The sequence below is a fragment of the Plecotus auritus genome (assembly GCF_963455305.1).
Source record: "Plecotus auritus genome assembly, chromosome: 3".
Classification (NCBI taxonomy): domain Eukaryota; kingdom Metazoa; phylum Chordata; class Mammalia; order Chiroptera; family Vespertilionidae; genus Plecotus; species Plecotus auritus.
The window spans coordinates 126747143-126769870 of record NC_137772.1 but is presented as its reverse complement, the minus strand read 5'-3'; the positions used below and the strand labels follow the sequence as shown (position 1 = coordinate 126769870).

The window sequence follows — 22728 nt, the reverse complement described above, 5'->3', positions numbered from 1 at the left end:
AGCGCTGCTCAGCCAGAAGCTGGGCTCACGGCAGCACTAAGGATGTCTGACTGCCAGCTTAGGCCCGCTCCCCGTGGGCCTAAGCTGTAAGTTGGACATCCCTCAAGGGTTCCCGGACTGCAAAAGGGCGCAGGCCGGGCTGAGGGGACCCCCCTCCCCCGAGTGCGTGCATGAATTTTGTGCACCGGGCCTCTAGTATACACATAAGTTCTTTGGTTAATCTCTTCCTGTCATGCTCATTCCCCACCCTTCTGATATCTTTCAGTCTGTTCCATGTATCCATGCCTCTGGACCTATTTTGTTCATCAGTTTATTTAGTTCATTAGACTCTACATATAAGTGCCATCATGTAATATTTGTCATTCTCTGATTGGCTTATTTTGCTTAGTATAATAATCTATACGTCCATACGTGCTGTCACAAAGGATAAGAGGTTCTTCTTTTTTACTGCTATTTAGTATTACATGGTATAAATGTACTACAGCTTTTTTATCCACTCACCTACTGATGGGCACTTGGGCTGTTTCCAGATCTTAGCTACTGTAAATAATGCTGCTATGAACATAGGGGAGCATATATTCTGATTGGTGTTTCAGGATTCTTAGGATACATTCCCAGAAGTGGGATTGCTGGGTCAAATGGCAGTTCCATTTTTATTTTTTGAGGAAACCTCACACTGTTTTCCATAATGGCTGGAACAGTCTCCATTTCCACCAGGGTTTCCTTTTCTCCACATCCTTGCCAGCACTGTTTGTTGATTTATTGATGGTAGCCATTCTGGCAGGTGATACCTCATTGTAGTATTAGTTTGCCTCTCTCTGATGATCAGTGACTTTGAGCATTTTTTAATATGTCTCTTGCCCATCTACATGTCCTCTTTGGAGAAGTATCCAGGTTCTGTGCCCATTTTTTTAATTGGATTGTCTTCCTTTTCTTGAGTTGTATAACTTCTTTATATATTTTGAAAAATTAGCTCCGTATCAGATATATCATTGGCAAATATGTTCTCCCATACAGTGAGTTCCCTTATCATCTTGATGCTGGTTTCTTTTGCTGTGCAGAAGCTTTTTAGTTTGATGTTGTCCCGTTTGTTTACTTTTTTCTTTGTTTCCCTTGCCTTAGGAGATGTATAAGCAAAAATTCTGCTATGTGAGATGTCTGAGATTTTACTGCCCATGTTTTCTTCTAGGATTTTTATGATTTCATGACTTACATTTAAATCTTCTATCCATTTTGAGTTTATTCTTGTGGATGGTGTAAGTAGGTGATATAGTTTCATTTTTTTTGCATGTACCTGTCCAATTTTCATAACACCATTTATTGAAGAGACTTTATTGTATGCTCTTGCCTCCTTTGTCAAATATTGACTAGAAGCCCAGCGCGTGAAATCATGCGGCCCCACCCACCTTGCCATGCATGCAGCCCCTTCCACCCATGTGTGCCTCGCCGCACACGCAGCTTCCTGGTGACCAGTCTTTGGTCATTACGGCATTATGACCACTGGGTTTTTATTACATAGATTATAATAGCATGGGTCTATTTCTGGGGTATATATCTTTTCTTGTGCCAGTTCCAGGCTGTTTAGATTATAATGGCTTTATAGTTTGCTATTCAGTATTGTAATCCCTCCAACTTTGTTCTTCTTTCTCAAGACTACTGTGGCTATTCAGGTTCCTTTTTGGATCCATATAAATTTTTGGAATAATTTTTATAGATCTGTGAAATATGCAATTGGTATTTTAATAGGGATTGCCTTGAATGTATGGATTGTTTTGGGTAGTATGGTCACTTTAATGATGTTAGTTCTTCCAATCCATCAATACAGTATATGCTTCCACTTGTTTGTATCTTCCTCTATTTCTTTTTTCAATGTCCTATAGTTTTCCAAGTACAGGTCTTTTACCTTCTTGGTTAAGTTTATTCCTAGGTATCTCATATTTTGTTATTGCTATGATAAATGGGATTTTTTTTTAGTTTCTCCTTCTGAAAGTTCATTATTAGTGTATAAAAATGCCATCAATTTCTGGATGTTAATTTTGTATCTGGGTACTTCACTGAATTCATTTATTAAATCTAGTATTTTTTTGGTAAAGTCTTTAGGGTTTTCTATATACAATATCATGTCATCTGCGAATAATGACATATTATTTCCTTCCTCCTTTCCAATTTGGATGCTTTTTACTTTTTCAACCTGTCTGATTGCTGTGGCTAGGACTTCCAGTACTGTCCTATATAATAAAAGGCTAATATGCAAATCGACCGAACAGCGGAACGACCAGTTGCTATGACGCGCACTGACCACCAGGGGGCAGACGCTCAATGCAGGAGCTGCCCCCTTGTGGTCAGTGTGCTCCCACAGCCTCTTCCGCCACCTCTGTGGCAGTCGGACATCCCTTAAGGGCTCCCAGACTGCAAGAGGGCACAGGCCAGGCTGAGAGACCCCCCCACCCCCCGAGTGCACAAATTTCATGCACTGGGCCTCTAGTGTTGAATAAGAGTGGTGAAAATGGACATCCCTGTCTTGTTCCTGGTCTTAAGGAAAACACTTAGGTTTTGTCCATTGAGTATGATGTTGGCAGTTGGTTTGTCATATATGGTCTTTATTATGTTGAGGTATGATCCCTCTATTCCCACTTTACTGAGAGTTTTTATCATAAATGCATGCTGGATTTTGTTGAATGTTTTTCGGCATCTATTAATATAATGTGGTTTTTATCCTTCATTTTATGTGAGGCATCACATTTATTGATTTATAAATATTGTAATCGCCTTGCATCCCTGAAATAAATCCCACTTGGTCACAGTGTATGATCTTTTTAAAGTACTGCTGAATCCAATTTGCTAATATTTTGTTGAGGATTTTAGCATCTATGTTCATCAGGTATATTGGCCTATAATTTTCTTTCTTTGTAGTGTCTTTATTTGGTTTTAGAATTAGGATAATGTTGGACTCGTAAAAAGAGCTTGGAAGTGCTCCTTTATCTTGAATTTTTTGGAATAGTTTGAGGAGGATAGGTGTTAGTTCTTCTTTGAATGTATCCTAGAGGCTGGGTCTGCCTCAGGTCTTGCCCCTTGAATGCCCCTGTTCTGATTTGCTCTCCTTTCCCCCATAGAACCGGGCTCTGTGGGTGTATCTGGGTCTTGGCCAGGATGGTTTGAACCTGGCATTGGGGATGATGCCTGTAGCTTATAGGAAGAGGTTGGACATTTCCTGTCCTTCCAGTGCCTCAGTTCTGCCTGGCTTGCTGGCACCCCCTTGCTGCCACCTCAGGACAAAAGAAATAAAAAATCAGCCCGGCTTGGCACTCCAGTCTTTCAACACAGCAGGCCCTTGTTGGTCGTGGCCTTCACCCAGGCTCTGAGCTGGCCAATTATCCTAGTCCCCTGGGCAGCCAGACCCAGCCCTAGGAGCACAGATTTCCAGCCCAGAGCTGATCCTCCTTGCCTCGAGCCACTGTCTCCAGCCACAGCAGAACCAGCTGTTCTGCAGGTTGGGGAAGGGGGCACCTCCCAACTTGAGGTGGGCAGGACTGAACCTCTTTCCCTGGTCTCATTTTCCAGCTCCCATCATGCTGTCCTCTCAAAGTTCCTTCAGAAAATAAAGGTCCCTCAGATTCACTACAGGGTGTGGCCATCAAACCCCTCTGCCATCCCTGAGTTCCACACAGCCCATCCTGTAGACACAGATTGGGACAAATTTCCAAGGCAGGATGATGGCAGGGTCTGGCACTGCTCCCTCTGGTGAGTCTCAGCCTTGGACTCCCGCTGCTGCACTCCTGCCACAGCGCTGCCCTGGCCGCCACCTCCTCCCCTGGCGCTCCCAGCTCCCTGGCCTGGCTGCAGCTTCTCTATCTCTGTCTAGCTTGCAGTTCCACCCACACCTGGGTTAGGGAGGTGATAGCCCTCTCTCCTTGGTAAATACCACAGTTCCTGGACCCCAACTTCTGGCAGCAGGGAAAAGACGCAGGGAGTGGCTGCTACTCGATGCCCAGCCTCGATGCGTAGCCTGGGGTGGACGGCATCATTGTTGAGGCTGGGCATCGAGTGGCAGCCACTCCCTGTGGCTCCTTCCTGAGAGGATTTTGTAAATCCCCTCCCCCAGTATGTATTTTTATGTGAGCCTCTCAACACCCTGTAAAGAAGGCAAGGAAGGTGTTATTAGTATACCTGGGGACTCGTAGGGTTAATTTGATTAGGTAATAAATAAGAGTTGAGTATACATTTTTGCTGTATTTTCTATAATACTTCATGTCATTCTCTGTTGGTCGCCTATTTTCCTTCTGTTTTTTTACTCTACCTAGTCAGCAGTTGATACATGTCACTGTTTATCATTCAAAATAGATCTGAGAAGTACATTGGGGAGGGTTATGGGGACAGTGAAATGTGGTGATTACAGGAATGAAGGGAAAGTCAGTAGAGCTGGGGGTTCTGAAGAGATTCCTCACAAGTGACGTTATGAAGGGAAATTAGCTCCTGTAGTACTGTATAAAGTATAACAAGTATGTCTGCATTTATATCTTTTTAAAAACATAACCGTGCTAAGAGGAATGACTTGGTCACTCCTCCATGTGTGTGAGAGGCTAAGGGAGCTGAGCTGGGCTGGACACTGAAACAGGTGCTAGAGGCTCACCTGCTGCTGTGAGACCGGAATGTGCCTTGGGCCAGCCTGAGGCATGAGCTAGAAAGTCCTCAGAGTAAATGCTGGCATTTTCAGTAGGTTGTTAGATCCCTTAAAAGTTGCTCACCAATCCCACAAAATAGCTTGTCATCTGCCTGGGGCTCCAATAGTAAGAACTCTTCATTGAGAAGTTGTTTTTTTTGTCCTGTGCCAGTAGAAGCAAACACAGAATTGCTCTGTAAGGAATCTCAGGAAGCAGGGTGCAGAAAACCAATCCCCACTGTGAGAAATGCTAAGTTTACAATAACAGGTAAGTGTCCAGGAAGTGTCTGCAGATACAGCACACACATGCATACACATGTACGCACATGAACACACAGGATTAGCACACCAAGTACTGGAGGTCAGTAAGTGATTGGATCCTCCTTGTAGCAGATGACAAGACGTGCTCACACATGCAAGGATCCCAAATGGACCAGGCGCCTCCACACATGCTTCTTCCTGTCCCCTTGTAAATGTAGCCCACAGTCTTCCTGCTGGTCAGTCAGCTTCCTCTGAAAGTATGGGGACTCCTCTTTACACTCTATAATCGCTGGCAGAATGAGTCCAGAGAACCATCCAGAACTGGACCTTGCAGATCTTTGGGACCTTGCTCTGCTGCTTGCAAGAGTGAGCCCCTTTACTGACTGGGACATCCATCCCTGTAGAGTCCAGTGGGCAGGGATGGAAGCACAGGCCCCTTGGAGGGCTTTTGGCAATGATAAGTGGGGTCACTCCTGCATCTACCCCTTGGCTCCTAAACCCTGGTGTCCTTGGGGCAGCTCCTTAGTGAGGTCTCTGACTTCATAAGCAGACCTCATGGTGAAGGGTGGCACCCATTCTTTCAGAGTTTCTCTTGCGCTGTGTGCCTTGAAAAGGCCATCTAAGTGGTGTGGTGTGTGATCCCACCCACTGTGCCAGGCCCACTCCTGAACCCCCATGCTGGCCCCGGTCAGATGCGATGACATATGGGATCTCATATGGCCAATTCTGGGGGGACCAATGCTGCAGGATGGCAAATCTTGTTATTCTGCCCACTGCCTCTTCCGTGGTGGGGTGCCTTGTGTAGGGGTTAACATGATCTAAAAGTCTTCACACCGTACCCATTCCCAAATGTCCACCCACATGCCTTTTCTCATACCTCCTTGTCACATATTCTAGTTCCCTTTCTTCCAGTCCCTTGCCCACATAACCAGGCAAGCTCATTCTCCCCTGGAGCTTGCCATGGCCCCCATCCTGTGTCTTTCCCACCACTGACACCTTTGCACCATCCAAGGTCCAGTGGATCAACAGCTGAGCAGCCAGGCTGCTTGCACCACCACCTGGCCCCACTGCAGAGCCCTTTCTTGCTCCAGACCACTCTCAAAAGTTAGAAGCTGCGTGTTACCCAGTCTGTGGGCCACAGCAGTATCCTAGGTATGCTGCTCCTAGGACCCACTAATAGGCACCGTGCTTCCTTCTTTGTGGTGGGGGATGTAAGGTGTGTCTTTTACTTGGTGTGTGTGGGGGGGGTATCCCAGCATGGCTCTGACCGCTGGGCCCCTAGAAACTTTACTGTAGTTGCCAGACTCTGCATTGTCTCACAGTTTATCTCCCAGTCCTCCAGTGTGTGGGCTGCCCACCACTTGCTTCTGCCTGCAGTCAGCATGATGTCAATCTCTTGCCTCCCTCATCAGGTCCAGCACTAGTTGTCAAGGAGACATTCAGGAAGAGATGCTTGCGCTAGTGCTGACTTGTGGGGAAGAGGCCTCTGTAGCATCTTCCAGCTCACTGGTGCGCTACATACTCCAGAGGGTCCTGATGGGGCAGTGGGGAGGTGCTTGGGTCAATGCTATCATGGGCTCCCACCAGGAGTCCCTCCCCAGTTTTCAAGATTCCAGGTTTTCTTTGCCACAGCCTGGACCTGCATGAGAATCCTGCCTCGACTGAGCGTGCAGATGTTCTGAATGCTGTAAGTCTCATAATTGGGTCCCCAGCTTGCAGTCCCATTGCAGGTCATGATGAGGACCACTTTGTACCACCAGGAAGTCTCTAAGGTTCTCACACTTAGCTATTAACTGCTTGTTAACAGCTTTCAGTATTTCATTATCCTTGTGCAGGCAATCAGTACAGCCTCGCAGAAACGAGCCAACTCTGCTGTTTCTGTAGGTGTTTTTCCTTCGGTATCTTACAAGTGTCTGCATATGTGTCACTCTTATGTGTGTCATGGCATTTCCCTCCACCAGGACACCATCCAGGTCACTTCCGGGGAAATCTTTGGCAGTTGAACATGACCTTGTGTTAGGATATTTGTTTATTGCCTACTTGTTAGGATGGCATCGTTGTCAGCCTGCAGCATGGTATTGAGCAAGTCCTAATCCCATCTAACCAACCACCTATTTTCTTAGACCACTTGGTGCCGCTTGTATTAGTCTGGGTCCTTTGAGAAACAGACACCAAGCTGGATCACACCTGCAAGGATTCGATTCAGGAAATGCCTGTGTGAAAGGAAATAGCTAGAGAAGGCTGACAGAGCCATCAAACTTGATGCGAGCCTGACCCTTAGTGCAGTGGGGAGTGGGGGAGAAGGCTCTCTTCTAGATGGCTGTGCAGTCTCTGGGAGATTGGGGACAGCCATTGGGGTCCTTCTGTTTCTCTTGTCTCTGCCAGTTTCTCTGTTATTTCATTCTGGTTTCTTGCTGCTAGCTAACTTTGTGAACCTCCATTTCATGTGGTAGAAGAATTACCATCTCTGCTGTTCAAGAAAGCAGCAACTAGGTGGGTATCATGGTCCCACTTTCAAATTCCTAGGGAAGGACTGGCCTGGTTTTAGCTTTGTCTGGAATCTAGTTCACAGCTATGTGAACCAGGTTGTCTCTCTAAATTGAAACATTTCCCAGAAAAGTTGGACAAACTACAGGTTTAATAGTAATGCCTTATGTAACCTCTAATAATCCTTAAACATTTGATTAGCAGTCTTTGATTCTTTTCTTAGCACCTAGAATGACTGGGGAAAATGATTTGGTTGCATCACAGTTCTTCCAGTGAAGGAGTCGAGAGACATGCTTGTCATTGGTAACGGGGGTAGTTTGTTACATGTTTGATTTTGTTACTGCAAACCATTTTCAAGAGTAACAATTGACCCAACTTTTTCTCCTTTAACTCTTCCTTGCTGTTCAGTTTATTTAGATTAGTATCAGATAAAAATAAAGGTTGTCTGGGGAAAAGTACACCAGTTAGAGTACTTTACACTGAATCAGAAAGTCATAATAGTCATTGCTAGGTGATAGAACTTTTAAAAGGAGCTATGAAATCCTTTTTCTAAAATTGTAAAGACAGTACCCTGTCGCCTCTCTGTATTTTGATAAGAGCTCCAAATAAAGGTATTGTGATAGTGGGAAATGAAGGCTAGGATTAGTCATAGCTGAAATACCACAACAACAGGTAAAGTGCCCAAGTGAAGGCTGCACTGAATAGAAATATGTACGTAGGACACACACGGGAAAGCACCAGGGTCTGTCAGGAGGTGGAATGGGGAGTGGGGACCGCGACTAGGACATGAAGGAACAGGTGAGGCAGGATAAGCAGGTTTAGGATCACCTGGTGTGAATAATTTCAGCAGGCATGGTGTTGTCCCTAGTTGTCTGTATTATTAGTTATGAGGATAGTGTAAGAGCTCCACAGAGAAGGTGGTGGGTGTGGGCTCTGGACTGGTAGTTTGCATATGAAAGGCAAACTGCTGTGAGTTGTTTTCTAGCTCATGGAATTGGCTAGTCCTGAGAGGGGCAGTCCCCACAGGGTCAGCAGGGCCAGCAGGGCCCAAGCTGTGAAAGCATCAGAATACAGAAAGCAGAAGATGTGGTTCATACACCTGCATAGAGCTGAGCTTTTCCTTTTTACTCTTATGACATCTTAAACAAGTCTCCAGGTTAGTACTCCCAGCAAGGCTGCCATGGATACATGGGGCCTCCCCGGGCTTAGCATATCATCATCTGTGACTCCGTAAGGAAATGCCTTACATAGATGAGTGAGGGTCTTTGGCAGGGGTTGGGATAGGCGTCAGAGTAGGGTGCAGGCACATCTGACCGAGAACGCCAGGAAAATCCTGTAAGCGTTTTCAAGACTCCCCCTGTGAAAAACAGCCCATGCTAGTTCCTGGGTGTGCCTTAATGACAGTATGTCTGGTAGCAGGGAAAGGGGAGAAGGTATTTACTAGCTTTGGGTGTGTTTTGGACAGGCTGGTGGGACCTCTGAGTGAAATGTGTATAATTATGGTTCTGTCTATTTGAACAATTATGAATACAGAGAAGTGTGGTGGTGGGCTGGGAGATGGTGTGCTGGCATGTTTCTGGCATGTCAAAGGTTAAAAATATGGGGAAAGGGTGACATTTCATCCTGAATAAATACAAAATGAATGTGGAAACGGGGCATATTATGTACACAGTCAGCATTCAGCTCCTAAATCTCATGTTTACCCCAAAGTCTTATAAAACCCTCTTTTGAGAAATTATTTAAAAGCTAATTCATGCTTGGGCCCGTCTCACAAACCAGCATCACAAGCAGACTGCTGATGAGTTCAGAGCCCTGAGCTCTGTCCCTTCATTAGCTTCCCAGTGCTGTCTTTGGGTACTCCTCCCACCCCACCCCCGACTGCTCTGTGCTTCTTTATGGACATCAAGGTCTTTGTTGCTTGATTTCTTTCTAGTTTTCATGGAATGAGTCCCTGCTGATCATTATCCAGAATTTTTCTTTCTCACACTTTATGCCTTTATTAGGTTTATTATTGATTTTTTTTCCTTATGAGGAATCCTGGTTTCTTGTTTTGTAATTAGTTACCATCCTAATGTGACTGTTCTAATTGATTCTCCAAAAAGGAAGTGACAACTCACAATAAATCTTACACTCAGCTCAGAGACTTATGTATCTGGAACTTTCACATGAGAGCATCCCTTCCTTTGTGCACACCTCTTCTTTTACGTAATTTTAATGTAAATAGAGTTAGCTATATTCCGGGGTTCAGCTTTATCCTCAACTAGTGAACTGTTTGTTTTTTTATTCCTATAATCAGAGTAAGTGTTACTATATGCCAGGCACTGTTCTAAATGATTATGGATATAATAAATCAGTAACTCCTCACTCCGTGAGGTAGGTACTGTTATCCCCATTTTACAGGGAGGAAACTGGGGCACAGAGAGGTGATGTGCCCTAGGCAATGCACCTAAGGCAATAGATAAAATAGTATTTGAATCTGAAAATATGGTGAGTATGTTCAGCCACCACCTTAATGGACATAAGACATAGTGAAAACATTGGATAATTGAACAGAACTTTTTTTCATAGCTGTTAACCACTTTTGCCCTCTTCTGTTTTATTTTCCAGTAGAGGCCTGGTGCATGGATCTGTGCACTGGTAGGGTCCCTCAGCCTGGCCTGGGCCCTCTTGCAATCTGGGACCCCTTGGGGGATGTCGGAGAGCAGGTTTCGGCCCGATCCCCACAGGCCAGACCCAGGGGCCCCACCGGTGCACGTGTACCAGAACTCTAGTCTAGATATATATATAAAAGCCTAAGCAACTGGCCGACTGGTAGCTATGATGCGCACTGACCACCAGGGGGCAGATGCTCAACGCAGGAGCTGCCGAGCTGTGGTGACTTGGTAGCTGTGGTTCACAGGTGATGCACCCAGAACCGGAGAGCAGGGAGCCCGATTCCAGGATGCGTCACCCGAGAACCACCCTCTCGCAATCCAGGACCCCTCGGGGGATGTCGGAGAGCCAGTTTTGGCCCGATCCCCACAGGCCATGCCGAGGGACCCCACTGGTGCATGAATCCATGCACCAGGCCTCTAGTATGCAAATAAGATCTTTGGTTACTCTTCCCGCCCTCCCACCTTCCCTCTGAGATTCATCAGACTATTCCATGTTTCCATGCCTGTGGTTTCTGCTCCTGTGTTGAGCATCTGCCCTCTGGTGGTCAATGCGTGTCATAGCTACTGGCCAGTTGGCCAGTCACTTAGGCTTTTATCCTATACTAGAGGCCTGGTGCACAAAATTTATGCATGGGGGGAGGGGGTCCCCTCAGCCTAGCCTGGACCCTTTCCAATCCGGGACCCCTCGGGGGATGTCTGACTGCTGGTTTTGGCCCGATCCCTGGGATCAGGCCAAAACCGGCAGTCCGACTCCCTTTCACAATCCAGGACCACTGGTTCCTAACTGCTCACTTGCCTGCCAGCCTGGTTGCCCCTAACTGCCCCCCCCTCCCCCGCCAGCCTGGTTGCCCCCAACTGCCCCCCCGCCTGCCTGGTCGCCCCCAACTGCCCCCCCCTGCTGGCCTGGTCGCCCCTCACTGCCCCTCCCCCCCCCACCGGCCTGGTCGCCCCAAGCAGCCTGCCGGTCAGTCGTTTGGTCATCCCTCGCTAACCCCCCTGCCGGCCTGGTTGCCCCATGCAGCCTGCTTTTCATTTGTTACTGTGAGGGCATCGTGACCAATTAGCGTATTACCCTTTTATTAGTATCCTATATAATGAAGAGGTAATATGCAAATTGACCATCATTCCAACACACAGATGGCCCCCCCATGTGGACACAAGATGGCCGGCAGGGGAGGGTAATTGTGGGTGATTAGGTCAGCAGGGGAGGGCAGTTGGGAGGGACCAGGCCTGAAAGGGAGGGCAGTTGGGGGCGATCAGGCCTGCAGGGGAGAGCAGTTAGGGGCCACCAAGCTGGCAGGGGAGGGCAGTTAGTGGTGACCGGGCAAGCAGGGGAGGGCAGTTGGAGGTGACCAGGCCTGCAGGGGAGGACAGTTAGGGGTGACCAGGCCATCAGGGGAGGGCAGTTAGGGGTGACCGGGAAAGCAGGGGAGGGCAGTTGGAGGCAACCAGGCCTGCAGGGGAGGAGAGTTAGGTGCGACCAGGCCGGCAGGGGAGGGCAGTTAGGTGTCTATCAGGCTGGCAGGGGAATGGTTAGGGGGTGATCAGGCTGGCAGGCAGAAGCAGTTAGGGGCAATCAGGCAGGCAGACAGGCGGTTGGGAGCCAGCAGTCCTGGATTAGATGTCCAACTGCCCGTTTAGGCCCGATCCCATTGGGATCGGGCCTAAACGGGCAGTCAGACATCCGTGGGGGGGTCCCAGATTGGGGAGGGTGCAGGCTGGGCTGAAGGACACCCCCCATGCACACATTTCGTGCACTGGGCCTCTAGCAGATAATAAAAGGCCAGCCACCATAAGCATAATGACTAGAACGACTGTAGACCAGAACCACCACGGCCCCTTGCTGGGCTGGCCCCGTCCCCAAGCAAGCAGTTAGGGGCGATCAGGCAGGCAGGCAGAGTGGTTAGGGGCGATCAGGTAGGCAGATGGCCCCTCGCAGGGCTGGCACTGCCCCCCAGCAAGCAGTTAGGGGTGATCAGGTAAGCATGCAAGTGGTTAGGGGTGATCAGGTAAGTAGGCAAGTGGTTAGGGGTGATCAGGTAGGCAGGCAAGCTATTAGGGCCCTGCCCCCCAGCAAAGAAAGAGGGAGTCCCAGGCCACCAGTGGTGACTCTGTGGCAGGTGTGTGCACCAGCCAGTGATTGCCCCGCAGAGGGAGGCCTATGCCGGCCAAACCATCGCACCCCACTCCTGTCACCTGCAGAAGGAGGCCACCTGTAGCAGGGGAAGGAGGGGCAGCTGCTGCACAGATGGCAAGCAGCGGCAGTGGCAGGGGTGGGGCCAGCTGCCTGCAGCCAGGGGAAGGAAAGCCCCAATATGCCCTGTTCTCAGGCCAGGCCTAGGGACCCTACCCGAGGGGTCCTGGATTGTGAGAGGGTGCAGGCTGGGCTGAGGGAACCCCCCTGAGTGCATGAGTTTTTGTGTACCGGGCCTCTAGTCCTATATAATAAAACCCTAATATGCAAATTGACCAAACGGCAGAATGACTGGTCGCTGTGATGTACACTGACCACCAGGGGGCAAATGCTCATGCAGGAGCTGCCCCCTGGTCGTCAGTGCGCTCCCACAGGGGGAGCGCCGCTCAGCCAGAAGCCAGGCTCATGGCTGGCAAGTGCAGCAGCATTGGAGGAAGCCTCTCCTGCCTCTGTTGCAGGCGGGCAGTAAGGAGTGAGGAGGCCTGGACTGTGAGAGCCCTAGACTGTGAAAGGGATGTCTGCCTGCCAGCTTAGGTGGCAGGCGGACATCCCTGAGGGGTCCCGAACTGCAAGAGGGCGCAGGCCTGGCTGAGGGACACCTCCACCCCCAGTGCACAAATGTCGTGCACCAGGCCTCTAGTATATATAGATACTGCCTCTGCCATGGGACCCTTTGTGAGTTAGCCCTTACCCTTCAGATTTTAGTCCATCCTGTCCCCAGCAGGGTTCCCATGATTCCTCAGATATGCTGACCGCACTCCCCCCCACCCCCCTGCCCATTAACCTGTGTGGTTGGATAAATGTTTCACTTCCTCACTAGTATAAAGTTCCATTGAGGGCTTTGTCTGTTCTCACTCATCATTGGGTCCTTGTCACTTCATACACTGCCAGATATGTGGCAGGTGCTCAGAAAGTATTTATTGGATGCATGAACAAAGGTTATGAAGAAAGGGGGAAGAAAAGCAAAGATTGATTGTATGCTGACCACATTCTGGCTCTTCAGATACAGTATACCATTCATTCTGTTATTGTACTAGGTGAAAATAAGTTTTATTTCAAGTTACATACAACCCAACTACAGTTGCTTAAACAAATACGGTATTATCTGTCTCACACAACAAGAGTTCCATGTTGGCATTTCGGGCTGATTTGACTGCTAACAGATGTCACCAAGGTTTTAGGCTTTTCTGTGTTTCTGCTGTTGCAAATTGGGCAATATGACAGTCTTGTCAAAGTGAGTTACTGGATTTTTCCACTGTGCTGTGAGCAATAGATTTGTTGCATGAGTAGATTTGATATTCTAAATGCCTCCTTACACAAAAAGTTTAATTTTTTTTTTTACAATGTACTTTATACGGAGAAACATGAAAGGAATTCCCAGGGTAACAGGAAGCTTTCCTGAAGTGTCTGGTGATCCTCTGCTTTTGTTTAGGTCTAAGCTATTAAAGCCGACTGGAAACTGTGTTGGGAGAGATTATTGACAGGTGTTACTGTAGGGTGACCTGGTTGGTATTTCAATAGGAGGTCCAGTGTTAATGTTTATGGACTTCTCTTCAAACACTTTTCAGGGAAGAATGCTCTGGTCTCTTTCAGTGCGGAGTAAAAACCAGGCCCCCGTGTTCTGGAAGCCAAGCGGGAAGGGAGCTGGGGTGTGGGGAGCATATCTATCTTAGCATTCAGCGTAGACTTTGATTTCATACCATGGGCTTCAGTGCCTTGCCTACCCCAACCTGGAGCTATGCCTAGTGTCTCAAGTCCAGATGCTTGAATTCACCTCTTCCAGAGAGTAAAATGTGCTGGGTGAGGTGGAAGAAGGCCAGCCCAAGAAGGGAGAAGGAATTCATAAATGGATTTTAAAAACCAATTCTGTTTCCATACCCCTTGATGCCCCATTTCATAGCTACCTGGGATCTCCCAATTCCTGAACTTTGTGGAGGAGATTTGGCAAGGTTATGTGTTCAGGTGAGCTTACTTCCTGCCTCCCTCTACTCGCAGCCTAGTCTTAATTTGATTAAGCTCTGTCCACAGTTTTAGGGCTGTTGTGTCCTGCTCTTAATTCTTGTGGGTTCACACCTTTTCTCTCTCTTGTCATTTTAGTGGAAAGCGAGGGAAGGTAAGATGATGTATTCATTCACTTATGCTTACCTGGAAATCTTGCATGTATTATTTTTCTAAAAAGTAGAATTGTACTGTACATTTATCTTTTATCTCTATAGAATTCATTTAAGTTATTCAACATCTGTTGCATATTTAGCAGATTCTCTTAAGTAGAAACTACTGGATAATGAAAATTGCTGGGAAAAAAGAATAAATTTTCCAGGAAGTGAAGACTCTAGATTTGTTAAAAAGTGCAATGAGCCTTTTTTAAAATGTCTGTTTAATTTTCAGATTGTGAGCCATGCCCTTAGTGAAGCGGAACATCGAACCCCGGCACCTGTGCCGGGGCGCCCTGCCCGAAGGGATTACCAGTGAACTTGAATGTGTAACCAATAGTACCCTTGCTGCTATCATACGCCAGCTAAGCAGTCTAAGTAAGTCATCTCCTTTTGAGATCAACTTTTTTTTATTATCAGTTGCATTTTATTAATTTCAATATTAGCAAATAGATTTCAATTCAGTAGCTATGTGCTTGTCCAAAGATGAGACTGCAGCTTTGAGGGAAGGAACTGCCCTTCCTCCCTCCTACATGTTCCGGTGTGAAATTAGCAGCACCCTCTCTGGCCTTGTAGCACCAGCTTTATGTAGCAAGACATAAAATTAGAATTGACCAGTTCACAAATTATTAGATGAGGCCAAATGAGTAGATATAAAGTAGTTTTACACAATTTTTAAAACTTATGAAAATGAGCATAATACAATTAGCTTTGTAAACTTTATTTAAGTATTTTGTTTAACTTGGACAGGACTAACTTATATAAAAGGTAGTAAATTGAAACTAGTTAACACCCGTAATACAGCTAGCACAGAGTAGGTACTCAATAAATACTTGTCGATTGAGTAATACTCCAAATTAATAAAAGATTAAAGCAAAAAAATCATGAGATTTGCTGATTCCAAATTGAAGTCAAATACAATTGTTACAGATATACAGAACCAGGTACATATTACATGCATAGGGTATATAAATACAAGCAAATTCAAGCATAAGGAAAATAAGACTTTCTGTTATTCTAATTTTGAACTTGATATGAAATACCTGAGGAATATTCCATGTTTTAAGCCTCAAATACGGGTTTGGAAATCCTTTTCCTTCAAAACTCTTTGAAGTGTTTTTCCCCCTAACTTTTTACATAATCTTGTTTTCTCACTTCATCCCACTCCTTTTAGGTTCACTGCATTTTGGATGACAGGTTTTCACAGTTAAGTTTTTCAGAAACTGTTAATAACTAGAAAATCCTCCATAAAATTTCACATACTGGTAGTCTCAAGCACAGGGTATGTTTCCTAAAAAACTTCAAGCACTTTTTTTTTTATTTTTTAAGAAAAAACATTATGGATAGATGGTATTTTTAGAAAGAATTGTACTGTATTACTTATTAATTTTTTAAAAATATATTTTATTGATATTTTACAGAGAGGAAGGGAGAGGGATAGAGAGCTAGAAACATCGATGAGAGAGAAACATCGATCAGCTGCCTCCTGCACACCTCCCACTGGGGATGTGCCCGCAACCCGGGTACATGCCCTTGACCGGAATCGAACCCAGGACCCTTCAGTCCGCAGGCCGACGCTCTATCCACTAAGCCAAACCGGTTTCGGCTTATTAATTTTTAATACATCTATAATCATTGACTAAGTCAAAAGTAACTTGGCAGTTAGTTAAATGTATTTCACAGTAGATTTCTTCTGGAATATAAACTCATTATAATTGATTTTTGGTAGTGGTTGTTGATAAAATGTGTAAATTTGTATAATTATAAGAAGATAACTTGCAAATTATTGAAGAGTAAAATGTTTCTGTTTGCATTCATATATATATTTTTAAATTTATATTTATTGTTGAAAGTATTACAGATGTCCTCTTTGTTTTTTTGTTCTCCATCGACCCCCTCCACCCTGCACCCGCCCCTCCCAAGCCTTCACCATACTATTGTCTGTGTCCATGGCCTATACATATATGCATATAAGTTCCCCGGTTACTCTCTCCCCTCTCACCTCCCCACCCCCGCCTTCCTTCTGAAATTCATCAGTCTGTTTCATGGTTCTGTGTCTCTGGATTTATTTTGTTCACTAGTTTATTTTGTTCGTTAGATGCCTGCATTCATATATTTTTGATAGAATGATTTAGTCTCCTCTTTTTATGGCTGAAATATCTATTGGCATCCTATATAATAAAAGCCTAATATGCTAAGTGCCCAGTCGTTCGGTCGGCCATTCAACCTATCAAAGTGTAACCTATATATATAAAAACCCAGCGACTGTTACAGTGGAATTACCAGGACGACCAGAATGACTGGTGGCTATGACATGCACTGTGGCAGCCAACCAGCCTGATCCGGGCAGGATCACCCCCAACACCCCGACCAGATTGGGGCCAGCCGGCCAACCGCCGTGGCTGGCAGAAATTTGGGGTCCGGGGACCTTGGAGGTACTCTGTCTCGGGCAGCTGCATGGGCAAAGCTATCCTTTGGCGGAAGTGGACCCGGGATCAGGGTGCCAGAGTTGGGGGTGGGGTGGGGAGGCTTTCCTGGTGGCCACAGCAGTCCCCGAGGGCTGCGCACAGTACCTGGGCGTCTGGCCCTGGTCGGAGCAGTGGCAGGAATAGGGGTTGCGGGGCGCAGGGTGCGTCAGCACACAGGAGCCAGGAGGCATGAGGCCCGACCTGGGCTCTTACCCCGCCCGCTAGGCCCTGCAGCACCAGCAGGTGTGCCATGGTGTGCAGCAAGGTGCTGGGACTCCCGGAGAGGAAGCGAGCCAGGAGGGCAAGGCCCCATACCAGCCAGAGCCCGGAGCGGCGTGGGTGTCGGCCTTGGCCTTGGAATTCTGTGGGCAACCAGTGTACTGGCTACCAGCGTGTTAGAGCCCCGCTTCAAGAGAGAGGACATGCCAAAACTGGTTTGGCTCAGTGGATAGAGCGTCAGCCTGCGGACTGAAAGGTCCCAGGTTCGATTCCGGTCAAGGGCATGTAACTTGGTTGCGGGCACATCCCCAGGAGGAGGTGTGCAAGAGGCAACTGATCGATGTTTCTCTCTCATCGATGTTTCTGACTATCTATCCCTCTTCCTTCCTCTCTGTAAAAAATCAATAAAATATATTAAAAAAAAAAAAAAAAAAAGAGAGAGAGAGGACATGGCGGAAAGTGGCAAGGCCACAGGAGGGATAGGAAATGTTGTGGCCATCTTCGGGAAACACAGCTGCCACGGTCGTCAGTAACTATGAACAGATAATCTTTGGTCTCGGTTCTACAGAAGAGGAAGCTGAGACTCAAAGAAGGGAGCCGTCTGCAACACCTCACCCACTTCTCAGACCTGACCCTGTGCAGAATTGTTTTCGTAGAAAGTAGAAGATCCAAAATGTTTTTAGATCTTCGCTATTTTAGGCAAGAAAGAATTTAGCACAGGGAATTGGTGCTTGGGAAATCATCGGAAAGCTGGAGGAGTGGGTATTAGGCTGGGCCCCCAGGAAAGACTCCCTGCCCAGCGGGAGGAGCTGCCCCCTCAGCCACAACTGAATTCTAGGACACTCTGGCACAGCTGTGACCCAGGGATCGGGAAACTGCTACCCCTGTAAGTTCCCTCCCGATATGATTCCTGGTCAAGTTTCGGGCTTGATCCTCAGTAGGGGGTGTGCAGGAGGCAGCTGATCAGTGATTCTCATCATTGATGTTTCTATCTATTTTTCCTTCTCCCTTCCTCTGAAATCATTTTTTTTTAAATGGGGTCATGCTGTGTATAGGTATTATAATGAGTTTTTCACTTCATAGATCACTAATGTCTTTCCCGTTAAAACCATACTTATAGAACATTATTTATTTATTATTCATTTTCATTGATCTCAGAGAGAAGGGAGAGAGAAACATTGTTCTGTTGTTCCTGCACTCACTGGACTGGGTATTGAATCTGCAACCTGGGCATGTGCCCTGACTGGCAATCGATCCACCACTTTCTGTTGTATGGGATGATGCTATGCTGATACCCTGACCCCAAATTCCAGCCTCCAGAACTGTGAGAAAAATACATTTCTGTTGTTTAAGCCACACAAATTTATGATGTTTTGTTATGGCTATCTGAGCTGACTAATCCTATATAATAAAAGCCCAGCGACCAAATGGCAGAACAACTGGAACAACCACGACCCCTTGCCCCGTCCAGCCCTTCCCCCAGTCGGCCCCCATTGGGGAGGGCCGACTGGACCCCACCAGTGCATGAATTCGTCCACTGGGCCTCTAGTTTGCTAATGATATGCTAAGGCCACTCAATCGCTTGCTATGACTTGCACTGACCACCAGGGGGCAGACAGTTGACCAGTCGACCAGTTGCTATGACATGCACTGACCACCAGGGGGCAGACTCTCCAACCTATAGGTAGCTTGCTCCTGGGGTCTGGCCGATTGGGACTGAGCGAGACAGGCTGGACAGGGCCTGTAGCCCTCCCGTGGTCCCTCCCCGGCTGGCCAACCTCCCGCGTCCCTCCCCGGCCCCAATCATGCAGTGGTGGGATCCCTTGGCCTGGCCTATGCCCTCTCGCAATTCAGGACACCTCAGGGGATGTCGGAGGGCCAGTTTCAGCCCGATCCCGCAGGCCAGGCCAAAGGACCCAACTGGTGCACGAATTCATGCACCTGGCCTCTAGTAGAGTATAAGTGATGAAAACCCACAGACTGTTAAAGTTTTAATAGTGGAGCTGTATCTCATGCTGTAATATTCTGTGTAGTGTTGTGTTAATAGTGTTTATGGTGCCCATTTGGGTACCATCTCTTGTAAGTGAAACTAATAATACAGTATGTTTTGTTTCATGTAGTCCAATTTTAGGCAGAATAATAATAGCCCCTCGAAAGATGTCCATTTCTTAACCCTGGAACCTTCAGATTGCAGCTATCCTACATGATGTGGCAAGGGGGAATTAAGATTGCCAATTAGCTAACCTTAAGAAAAGATGATCCTGGATTCTCCAGGTGGGACCAGTGTCATCACAGGGGTCCTTTAAATGTGGAAGAAGGAGGTAAGAGAGTCAGTGCCAGAGAGTTGTGATTTAACAAAGACTCAATTGGCCATTGCTGGCTTTGAGATAGAAGAAAAGGACACAAGCCAAGGAATGTGTAGGCAATCTCTGGAAACTGGATTATCCCCTAAAGCCTCTACAAGGCACAGTTCTGCCTATACCTTGGTTCAGACTTCTGACCTCTGGGAACTCTAAGAATACATTTATGTTGCTTTAAGCCACTAAATTGGTAGTGATTTGATACAGCAGCCATAGGAAACTAATGCACTACTCTAGCCTTGGTATGTTTTGTACACATAATCCACGGTAGCCTTACATAAGATACCAGCCTCAAGAATAGTCAACCTTATTTAGGCTATCTCAGTGGATCTCAACCAGAATCACTTGGGGAGCTTTAGAACCAAAGACTAGGAATCACTGCAGAGATTGTGATTGGAGTGTGCACCAGAGATAAGGTCTACAAATTAGATTCTGTGCATCTGGATTGAAGAGATGAGCTGGATCAGTCGCTTCCTCCCAGGAGGTTTCAACTAAGAAACCACACTGAATTTGCTAGTTTATTATGGAATTTCTTCCTGAAATCTCATCCAGCACTAAAGAAATCATGATGGCTGCCTGCAAGCCAAAGTTGTGGATTGAAACAGAGCTTACGAGAAGATAGAGCAAATTGGCGAAGAAAGGCAAAATAATTTGCAGAGAGAAACCGGAGCTGAACATGAGAGAGACCACGGGGCCCAGCGAGGAGGAGAGAGCAGCAGGTCCCTGGACCTGCAGGAGCTGGACATTCAAGGAGTAGTGCTTAGGTGTCCTCAGAACAGATCCCCATTCTTCAAGTTCCTTGAGTGCATCTGTACTCACAACCCAGAGAGCCTTACACAAAGAGGAGTATGGTGATATATATTTGCCAAGGAGATGATTTTGGAAAACTAAGGTACTAAGTTATTAATTGTTAGTAGAATAGCAAATTATTACCATTTATTTATTTATTAGTGCTTATTCACCAGTACCCCTGTAGGTGCAACATACAGCAAATAAAATCAATTTGGTGCCTACTTAGAAGTTAAAAAAATCATATATTTGACATCAATATAGTCACAAAGTAGAAAATATATGCAATTATTATGACCTGCTACAACACTAGCACATAATAAATGACATCTATATTTTGGGTCAGTCTTTATTTTTTGTGTGTTTTTTTTTTTCCATTGAGTAGGTAAGAAGTGATATATTTACTTAGGAAGCTATAACATAAAAGTTCTGTCAGCACTAGAATTAGAGACAAGCATCGTAAGAGACCCCTCCCCACCAAAGGCAGAATTGTTGGAAATTCAAGCACTTTCCCAACTGATGTTTGACCTGGAATATCAGAAATACTTCCTTATGGAATTTTAGATGTAATTATGAGTTTGATTGTTTTTCATTTCTTCTTTCCCTAGATAGATTTCAACATAGCAGGATTTAAACATAGAATAATCCTTAAGAGTACAAGTTGGAGAGTCAGCCAAGTCTGAATGTTCAGTCTTGCCTTCGTTAAACATCTCAGGTTTATCATTTCTATTTTTCCCATTTCATGAGTTTATAGGCTTTTGGTAAAATGCCTTAAGTGATTTATTTTCTGATTGTTTTGATTTACACTTTTTTAAAAATATATTTTATTGATTTTTCACAGAGAGGAAAGGAGAGGGATAGAGAGTTAGAAACATCGATGAGAGAGAAACGATCGATCAGCTGCCTCCTGCACACTCCCTACTGGGTATGTGCCCGCAACCAAGGTACATGCCCTTGACCGGAATCGAACCCGGGACCCTTGAGTCCGCAGACCGACGCTCTATTCACTGAGCCAAACCGGTTAGGGCTTGATTTACACTTTTAAAGCAGATCGTCTAAAAACTTTGAAGGAAGATTTTAAAGATTTTAATATTTTTCTAAAAATTTACTATGATCTGTCATATCAGGTACGTGATTGTGATTATCAGTAACCTAAACTAGTATTCTTCCACAAGGCAGGCTCTTTTATAGGAGTGAACATTGTCTGCTTCAGTCTGAAACGGTGGAAAGTGAAACCACGGGTAAGGGGGGATGACAACTACTACTACTATATACACACACACACAAAATGGAATATTATTAAGCAACAAGAAAGAAGAAAATGCTGCCATTTGTGACATGGATGAATGTAGAGGATATTGTGCTAAGTGAAATAAACCAGACAGAAAAAGACAAACACTATATGATTTTATTTATATGTAGAATCTAAAAATAAAGTCAAACTCATAGAAACAAATAGTAGAATGGTTATTACCGGGGGAGGAGTTGTAGGGTGGGGTGAGGGCTGGGAGATGCTGGTCAAAGGTAGAAGCCTTCAGTTATAAGATGAATAAGATCTTGGAATCTACTGTACAGCAAGCTGACTATAATTTAAAATACTATGTTGTATAATGGAAAATTGTTAAGGTAATAGATTGTAAGTGTTCTTACAAAATAAAAGAACTATGTGAGGTGATGATGTGGTTATTTCTTTTTAAGATAAAAATCGTGTCATTTTAAGAGGCTAACTTATCTTTTCAATTATCAATTCTACACATTCAATTAGTGAGAAAAGAGGTATCCCAGTACTTGGATGGGTGATGAGGATTTTCCATCTGGATAATTAATGAAGCCTGAGCTTAATGATTGCTCGGCATTTGAGTGAGTATTTATAGGTAGATATGTTAATTAACTTGATTGTGGTAATCATTTCACAATTTATGCATGTAAAATCATCACATAGTATACTTTAAATACATACAGTTTTGTCAGTTATACCTCAATAAAGCTGGGGAAAAAAGTTATAGAACTATAGAACACCATCTCTGCCCCACACCTTTCCCACACATTACTAAAGGCCACCATACCTCAGTTCCTTTTACCCATGTCATGATTGGCTTTCAATAACAAAATGTAAAGGGCAAAAAAAACCCACACAAAACACCACAGTATAAAGAGACAGAATAACCATCAGAACCAGATTCAGATGTGTCAGGGATGTTGGAATTATCAGCCCATGAATTTAAAATAGATATGATTAATATGCTAAGCTCTAATGAAAAAGTAGACAACATTCAAGAAGAGATGGATGATATGAGCAGAGAGGTGGAAATTCTAAGAATAAAAAATACATTGAAGGAAAGAATGAACAAGGTCAACAACATGTATGAAGAAATAAGGAATTTCAATAGTGGAATGGAAACTATTAAGAAAAAAAGAAAAAATACCAGAACTAAAAAATATAGTCTCAGGAATAATTCACTTGATGGCCTAAAAGCAGACTG

The 22728-nt window shown here is 45.5% G+C and overlaps 1 protein-coding gene across 8 annotated transcripts in view; it reads left to right on the top strand.

Annotated features, from left to right (window-relative positions):
* Window positions 1-22728, top strand: part of WASF3 (WASP family member 3) — a 191058-nt gene that overhangs the window by 127440 nt on the left and 40890 nt on the right. For 4 of the 8 annotated variants that reach the window (XM_080659112.1, XM_080659108.1, XM_080659109.1 and 1 more), the window contains one exon: window positions 14645-14787. The exons of 2 other annotated variants lie outside the window; for them this stretch is intronic. In XM_080659112.1, the coding sequence (XP_080515238.1) occupies window positions 14655-14787 (133 nt within the window). In that variant the 5' untranslated portion in view covers window positions 14645-14654. Of the gene's footprint in view, window positions 1-8446; window positions 8565-14644; window positions 14788-22728 lie in introns of those variants that run through there. 2 more of the 8 variants (XM_080659113.1, XM_080659111.1) reach the window with 2 other exon arrangements.